The sequence below is a fragment of the Apium graveolens genome, chromosome 3 (genome assembly GCF_009905375.1).
Source record: "Apium graveolens cultivar Ventura chromosome 3, ASM990537v1, whole genome shotgun sequence".
Lineage (NCBI taxonomy): Eukaryota > Viridiplantae > Streptophyta > Magnoliopsida > Apiales > Apiaceae > Apium > Apium graveolens.
The window spans coordinates 217,754,875-217,763,645 of record NC_133649.1 but is presented as its reverse complement, the minus strand read 5'-3'; the positions used below and the strand labels follow the sequence as shown (position 1 = coordinate 217,763,645).

Here is an 8,771-nt window from a genome sequence, read left to right as displayed (position 1 = left end):
AGATTGTGGTCTTGATCTTCATAAAAGGGTTGTTACTCCTTTACATGTTACTTTAAAATTGTCTGCAGATTCTGGCACATTATTTCCAGATCCAGAACTTTATAGATACTTGGTTGGTAAATTGAATTTCTTAACTCATACAAGACCTGATCTTTCTTTTGCTGTGCAAACTTTAAGTCAGTTTATGCACTTTCCTCGTTCTACACATTTTGAGGCTCTTCATCATACCCTCGGGTATGTAGCTCATACTGTTAATCAAGGAATTTTGCTCAAGGCATCCTCTTCTCTTAGTCTTCAGGCATTCTCTGACAGTGATTGGGCTTCTTGTCATGATTCTAGAAAATCAATCACTGGTTATCTTTTACTTCTGGGACAGTCACCTGTAACTTGGAAATCTAAGAAACAGTCTACCATTTCTAAGTCTTCTAGTGAAGCTGAATACAGAGCTCTGGCTTGTGCTGCTGCTGAGGTTACATGGCTAGTTAGACTGCTTGGTGATTTTGGTATAACAGATTTGACTCCTGTAACTCTTCATTGTGACAATCAATTTGCTTTACATATTGCTAAGAATCCAGTCTTTCATGAAAGGACTGAGCATATCGAAATCGATTGCCACTTTACTCGTGATAAAGTTTTGGAAGGGCTCATTCAGCTGGCTTACTTACCTACTAATGCTCAGCTTGCAGACTTTCTTACAAAATCTTTACCTTCAACTCAGTTCAATCTTTTACTTTCCAAGTTAGGCTTGATTAATTCATCCAATCCTAACTTGAGGGGGGGGTATTGGAGCTACTACAGCAGCTCCACACACTAGTTATGCTGAAGATCATGCACACCAGAATATACTTCCATATTTCTCTCCCACTTGCCACCATATGACAGCTGTAAAAGTTAGTTAGACATAGTTGGTTATAAAGTAGTGTTTACTCTTTTTTGTTAGTTAGTAAGCTTAATGGCTAAGATACAATCTGTAAAAATAAACTCTCTCAATTGTGCTTCTCACTAAGTTTAGCTATTCTTCTTCTTCAGTGGTAATGTATAGAACATCTACTAGTTTTCATTAATGGTGTCTGTTACATAAAGTTCATGTTCATCTACTTCTTAATTTGCTGATTGTTACTTGTTTCTAAAGAGCGTAAATGACAAAGTTTATCAGCTTGCTTCTTCCTCCTACACGACCTAACTGTTATTTTCTTGGATCACAGCTACCTGATATTCGTACATTGAGGAGTTATAACATTCAGAGCATATATCAGCTTGGAGACTTTTTACCGGACATTGTAAACCGTGTTGTAGAGGACCTTTGGACCACTGTTATCAGCTTCCCTATGGTAAAACTTACTTTGAGGATCCTAGTGGCCGTTGTTCGGATGGACTGCTAATGATTCATCACATTGGTACTAATTCTCCTCGCCTATTTCTTTAGTACTGTACATTTTATGTATATAATTAAAAACATGAACAGATGCAGGACTATTAATGTGATCAATATATATAATAGTAGTAACGTTTAAGAAAAATCCTTTAAGTAGTTTTGTTTGTTTGTTGTTCATGTACTAATCATAAAAAGTCTCGTTGTGCTATATTATACTCACACAAAAAAGACACTGATTTTGCAAATTTTCCTATAAAATCTTTAGCAGCTGGTGTACCCTTCCTTGAAAGCTGGTGCAAACTTTAGCCATGGTGTAAACTTGGCGGTTTCTACTCCTACAACATTGTCTGCAAACTCTTTGCCTAAGAAAAACATTACACTAAAAAATAGTAAGAGTTCCCTTGGCGTTTAAAATTAGTGGATGTCTACTTATTTTGGTTCGCAGTGCAACACAACCCGCATATAGGTTTACTTGAAACAGTAATGATCTAATTTTTCTTGTTGAATACATTTTAGACTGCAGTCCTGGAAGTATGCAAAATGCTGGGGTGAAATTGGAGGTAATGATTAAAATTTTGCATTATTAGAAGGAAAAACCATTAAAGAGGCACAAAATATGGTTCTTGAAGTTGTTGAAATCATTAAGGATGTAGTAGAAGAGTAAGTTTCATGGTCCAAAATCTTTGTGTGCAGTAAATGCAAGTGACCGCAGTGTCAACATTTTCATTTAAATATGTTGGTAGTTTATAAGATCGACCACAGGATCTATGTAAAGTTCTTCTGGTTTTCCTAATGCTTGTTATTTTTCCTTTCAAATTCCAGAGAATGATGGTTTTGGGGCTGCTCAAGTAATTGTTCCAGAAACACACAGTTTGGTTGTTTCCTGAGATTTTTAACAACATTCGGAACTGGTAACAAATCAGACTATTATGAAAATCAGTGTTTGAAAGAGCTCAATGATTTGTCAACATATCACAACGACTATCTTCGGCAAGCAATTAAATGCAGATTTCTGCAATGCTTTTGTCTGGCTTCTGTATAACGACTTATACAAATCAAAATTTGAAGACGTGTACTATGTATTGAAAGAACTTTCTCTACCTCACTTAAAAACTAATTTTTGGATTAAAGTGTGCATTACTAGGATCTCAACTTTGGGACATAATTCAAACTTGTGCTCAAATTACTTGGATGAAAACATTGGGAATCCTGTAATTGGAACTCACGACAAGACAGTCGAAACATCCAAGGTCTGATATCTTATTAAGATACCAGTTATCCTTGGGACACCCTTCAGAGAATGACTTACTTGTTAATACTCTAAACTTGGCAGAAATTAATTAGTTGTCATACAAGAATTTGATCTGACGTTCGGTACACCTCCCTGTCTTCCCATTGTCAGTTTCAGTGCATCCTAAATATTCTTCCTACCTTTATGGAATAAAAACCTGAGTACTTTAGTATTTAATGCAAGAGTTGGTGAGCTTCGAGCTTTAATGGCTACTCTTGCATTCAGGACTATCGATCCTTACAAGATGCCTACGTATCTCTGTGTTGTAGAGAATCAAGCCAAAAACGTAGTTCTAGGTTGAGGGGTAAAGCCCTTTATATAGCGTTGAGTCTAGGATTAGACTTATGTTGGGAGACTTGATGGACAAGTCTCCAACTTAGATGGTGATTAGGAGTCCTATTGAGGAAGGAGTTCCAGAACCTTATGTGTAGGAATTTGAGTCCATTTAAAATACATGTCTCTGCTCTTCCATCCGTATTGGGCCTAGTCCATGATCAACTCGTGTTCGTGGACTTGGACGACCTCCGCTGGTAGGCATTGGCTGTTTGGGCCGTCATGGGCCTGTTACGAAGTTTCGGACCAGACAGGCCTACTATGAAGCTTGGACCAGACAGTCTGTGTTGGACTTTTCGGACAAGAAGCCCAAGTGTAATTAATGCAATATTTAATATATTTTTTAGGATGTATTTTCTATCCATATCATTTGCCCCCCAACTTCCGTGAATACTGCTCGAGTTTTCGTGAAAGTTATAATGGTCTATTCGCGACTCATGGTACTTTTGGCCCTTTTCGGGTATCGGCCCTTCATGGGTATCGGCCCTTCATGGGTATCGCCGCTTTATCGTAAAGTGTGGAGCGACCTACACGTTTACAACGGCTTATTAGTGTGAGCATACACACTTAAGGCCCTCGTAGGGGCTATTTGAATGGCGTTCAACACTAAAAGGTCCTAATCGGGACTATAAAGCGAGCGTTTATCACCCCTTAACCTTCATCAAGGTTAATTATAGAGTGAAAGCTGCTAACTGGCCCTAATCGGGGCTAATCGACCCTAATCGGAGCTAATTTCCATTTACAAGTTGCTAATTAGGCTTAAAAGAGCCTAATTTTAAGCTATAATGCACTAATTGGCCTTAATCGAGGCTAATCTGCCCTAATCGGGGGCAATTAAGACTAATCAGTATGCATAAGACACTAATTATCCTTAATTCACACTAAATATAAGAGCGAATGGGTTAAGCGACCCTAATCTGGGCTAATTTCATCATATAAATCACTAATTATCCCTAATTTGGGTTAATTACGCCTAATATACATTAATCAATCCTAATCGGGGCTTAATTTCACTAATCGGCCATAATCTGGGCTTAATCTTAAAATCTGAAAATTTAAAAAAATTCAAAAAAATTCTGATTTTTTTCATTTTTTTTGAAATTTTTCAAAATTTTCGAAGGGGGTCGTTGGGGTTGAGCAGAACCACCTGGGGCAGGAGGCTCTGCTCGGCCTCATGCCCCCAATTGTGGGCTGCTAGGCCAGTTTGGAGGAGACCCTCCTGGTCGGCCACTTCTTGGTTGGCCTGGAGATGGTTACCCAGGGATTCCTGCCCCTCACTTTTTTTTTGAGCTTCTCACTAGGAGTTCAAGGTTTCTACATACCTTTTTATGTCCTTGTTGCTCTTGGTTGCCCATGGAATTAATTTCATGGTTTCCTTTGAGTTCCTCAGGGCTCTGCTATGGCTATTTCAGCGAACGTTCTGTACTCATTCCGGTGGACGTTCTGTACTCGTTCTTGCTGAACTCTCTATGTTCTACTGAACTTTCCCTTATAAGAAGTCTTATACTTCATTAAACTAGTCCGAACTTCTCTTGTTGGATGTTATACACTTCAACCAACTCGTTCTCGTATATGTTCTAGTCTTCACGAAACTAGGCTATGCTGAGAGTTACCGTTTTTGAGAAATTTCCTAAGGACCTCTCAAGAGGGTCTCCGAAATAACTTTTGAAGGCCTCATAGCTCTCCCACAAAAGTTTCTGATAGGTTGAAAGACCTCAATTTGTTGGCCGGTAGGCCAAGGCCACTACGGAGGCAAGTTGTGGACGTCATGGTTCTGCTACGGAGACAATTTTTTATTACGCAGTTTGATTGTTTCTCGAGATTTTTAACAACATTCGGAACTGGTAACAAATCAGACTATTATGAAAATCAATGTTTGAAAGAGCTCAATGATTTGTCAATATATCACAATGACTATCTTCGACAAGCAATTAAATGCAGATTTCTGCAATGCTTTTGTCTGGCTTCTGTATAACGACTTATACAAATCAAAATTTGAAGACGTGTACTATGTATTGAAAGAACTTTCTCTACCTCACTTATAAACTAATTTTTGGATTAAAGTGTGCATTACTAGGATCTCAACTTTGGGACATAATTCAAACTTGTGCTCAAATTACTTGGATGAAAACATTGGGAATCCTGTAATTGTTCACGACAAGACAGTCGAAACATCCAAGGTCTGATATCTTATTAAGTTACCAGTTATACTTGGGACACCCTTCAGAGAATGGCTTAGTAAACATATCATGCTTACTTGTTAATACTCTAAATTTGGCAGAAGTTAATTAGTTGTCATACAAGAATTTGATCGGACGTTCGGTACACCTCCCTGTCTTCCCATTGTCAGTTTCAGTGCATCCTAAATATTCTTCCTACCTTTGATAAATTTTTCATGCGATACTCACTGTTTTTTATTCACAGGAATTGATGCGGCAAGTACATTAAAATCTTGTTGAGTTTGTCATCAGCAGAACAGTGTGCAAGACCAAATGTTAAAAAAAAAGACAATAAGAGCTTGTTTTATTCAAATGACATTACATGCATTTCAAAAAGAAGAAGATATTTTTCCAAGTTTGACATTAGTGTGATTTACCAAAAATGCCCAGAGTTGTGGCAAAATTCTCAAAAGTTGTTGGATACAATGTGTAGTTAAGACGTAAGATAGGGGGCCTGTCTCCTCTGTTTCAAGTCCACACACAATTCATCAATTTCTTAATTGTCAATCATGGCTTCTTCTTGGCTTTTCTGTTTTCATGTATTGGCAATTGCCTCCTTGTATCTCCTTCCTACACTAGCTACCTCCATTTCTCTTAACAAACAACTACCTGATATTCGGAGTTGTAACATTTACAGCATATATCAGTTTGGAGACTCTTTATCGGACACTGGAAACCGTAAGCTAGAGGACCCTTTCTACCAGTGTAGTCACATTCCTTACGGTGAAAGCTTTCTTAAGGAACCTACTGGCCGTTGTTCCGATGGACTGCTGATGATTGATTACATAGGTACTAGTCTTGTTCCTTTATCTACAAAAATTTTGTGAAACTTCACGGATTTATATCTTCAACGTGATTTACAGAGGAGAATGAAATATTGGATACATATCTTTGTAAAATTTATGTATACATCAGATGTATGAACTCATATCTCCCTCGTACTTCCTAGGTTTTATGATTTTTTTTTTTTTTTTGTATTAGGCATATCATCTCTTTGTGCTTCTATTATATTTTCCCACCAAAAACACTGATTTACAATTTCGCCTAAACAGCTTTAGCAGCTGGCATACCCTTGCTCAACCCCTACTTGAAAGCCAGTGCAAACTTTACCCACGGCGTAAACTTTGCTGTTGGTAGTTCTACAGCATTATCAGAAAACACTTTAGCCAAGAAAAACATCACACTAGCAGGTGGTACCAAGAGTTCAGTTGAGGTTCAACTTGAATGGATGTCCACTTATTTTGCTTCACGGTGCAAAACAGACATTGGTAAGTTCTCAAGAACTGCATATATGATCTGTTTTTTCGAGAATTAGCAATAGCATATATTTTATTGTAGAAATTGGTGCATTTTTATCACAGACTGCAGTCCTGGAAGTTTGAGAAATGCTGTATTTATGGTTGGGGAAACCGGAGGGAATGATTATAATTTTGCATTACAACAAGGCAAAACTATTGAAGATGCACGAGATATGGTACCTGAAGTTGTTGACATCATAAAGGATGCAGTAAGAGTAAGTTTGATCTAATATATTCCCATACATCATCACTTTTACCTATTCTTTTCGGCCCTCAAGTTGTTCTGGTTTTCCTGCTAAACAATTTCAATTCCAGAGAGTAATTGGTTTTGGGGCTGCCCAAGTAATTGTTCCTGGAAATTTACCAATCGGATGTCTTCCGGGACTCCTTACCATGTTTAAAGGCGAGAACAAATCAGCCTATGACGATAATCAATGTTTAAAGGAACTTAATGATTTTGCAGCATTTCACAATGAGTATCTACAGCAAGCAATAAACACATTGCAAGAAGAAAATCCCACAACTACAATCGTGTATGCGGATTACTACAAAGCCTTCAAATGGCTTATGTATAATGCTCCACATCTAGGTAAATAGTACTATACTCTGAATCTGCAAACAAAATGTGCATGACTCCTTGCAACATATTAATATTCTTGAAAAATATTCGAAAACATTAAAAATGTCAATCATACAATATGTAACATGTTTCAATGTGAATCTTGTGTTAATGTGACCACATATTACAAAGTTTGAAATGTAAACTATATTTCTTTACTGAGAAAACTTATTTTTAGGTTAAATTAATATGCAGATTCCTTGGATCTCATCTTTAGATTAGTATTCAAATTTAGGGCCTAATCATTTATTTGCAAATATTGGGGTTCCTAGAGTTCGAAGACAGTCCAAACAGTTGAGGTCCTATATCTGGTTAACTTACAGAATCTACAGAAAATCTCAAGGTGTTCAGAGAATGGCTTATTATTATGATTATTATGAACTTATCAGATGATGATTAGTATTCTTACAAGTTTAATCCCCCTGAATTGTTCACTTTTTTAACCTATAGCCCTATGTGTACATTTTTAGATTTGAAAAGATGATGTCTAAAACCAGACTTAAACAATTGAATCTGAAATACATCCTTTAATCTAATACTGGTTGCTTCTTTTATTCACAGGCATTGATCCTAAATCCGCATTAAAATCTTGTTGCGGGACAGGTGGTATCTATAATTACTCAGCAACAGAAGGGTGTGGGAGCCCAGATGTTCCTGTTTGCTCAAACCCTGATCAACATATTAGTTGGGATGGATTCCATATGACACAAAAGACCTACAGTTTTCTTGCGCAGTGGCTTGTAGCAGATATCATACCAAAACTTGACTGCATCGGCCATCAAGATTTTTAGAACTGCAATACATATGGGTATACATTTACATGATTCAATATTGCACAAGGGCCACAAGAAATGCGAGGATAAAATGAAAAGCAGTTTCGACTTTCAACCATTCTATAGGCAAGTTTAACAAGATTTACCAACTGCCTCTTGACCCAGCGGTCTCTCTCTTGGCTTCCTTTACGAGAGGTGTTTTAAAATTTCAAAACCAGAACATTATTACTAGAAATATTAAACGTCACCTACTTGTGCGCGATGGTCAGTAGGAGGTAATGATTATAATATTTGCATTATAATCATCATTAAGAATGCAGTACTAGCAAGTTAGTTGAACTTCTATTTTTTGTTGCCCATCTGTTTGCTTTCTTACAGTATTCCCAGACTAATTTATCATCCAAAGTTTCAGAAAAGTTGGTGGCTACAAATTATAGATGTTCTAACAATTGAGGTTTCAGTATTACATCTACACTGAAAGCTTCTTGCGGAAGTAGTGGTATGTAGAGTTATTCGTCGTCAAGAGTGTGGGTATGCCCAAATTTTCATGTGCTACTACCCAAATCAATATATTACCTGGGACGCATTTGAGGCGAACAATTTATATGTCTCTCGCCAAATGGCTTGTGGACTGTGTTATCAATCTTGTACGATAAAGACATTATTATATATATATTGAATATATAACTAATTCATAAGAACATTGCTAATTCTTAAATCACATAAGCATATAAAAATTAACAATTAAATTAGGAGAAGGGTTTGAGAAAACAAACAGAGATTGGATTTAATCTCGAGTCCAGAAAACTGTCTCCTTAAAGCAGTTTCGCCCCGCACCATCCGTGTTTAGCGACCTGCTTCCC

General features: G+C 37.2%; 1 protein-coding gene and 1 long non-coding RNA gene across 2 annotated transcripts; both read left to right on the top strand.

Annotated features, from left to right (window-relative positions):
• Positions 1–961: 961 nt before the first annotated feature.
• Positions 962–2,460, top strand: LOC141710967 (uncharacterized). Its single transcript, XR_012571160.1, has 5 exons — positions 962–1,031; positions 1,206–1,397; positions 1,641–1,764; positions 1,892–1,935; positions 2,198–2,460. It is a non-coding gene; the product is annotated as an uncharacterized LOC141710967 (long non-coding RNA).
• Positions 2,461–5,629: 3,169 nt separating this feature from the next.
• LOC141713103 (acetylajmalan esterase-like) lies at positions 5,630–8,267 on the top strand. The gene is made up of 5 exons (XM_074516344.1): positions 5,630–6,007; positions 6,271–6,486; positions 6,580–6,731; positions 6,832–7,105; positions 7,697–8,267. Exons 1-5 carry the CDS (start codon positions 5,728–5,730, stop codon positions 7,924–7,926), a joined length of 1,152 nt encoding a protein of 383 aa, XP_074372445.1. The 5' UTR covers positions 5,630–5,727; the 3' UTR covers positions 7,927–8,267.
• Positions 8,268–8,771: the final 504 nt, after the last annotated feature.

What these genes read in the sequence shown, in the direction of transcription:
- LOC141713103 (XM_074516344.1), top strand. Translation starts at nt 5,728, where the DNA reads ATGGCTTCTTCTTGGCTTTTCTGTTTTCATGTATTGGCAATTGCCTCC. An exon ending in GCTGATGATTGATTACATAG is followed by an intron (nt 6,008 to 6,270) that starts GTACTAGTCTTG and finishes TCGCCTAAACAG; the next exon opens with CTTTAGCAGCTGGCATACCC. An exon ending in GTATAATGCTCCACATCTAG is followed by an intron (nt 7,106 to 7,696) that starts GTAAATAGTACT and finishes TTTTATTCACAG; the next exon opens with GCATTGATCCTAAATCCGCA.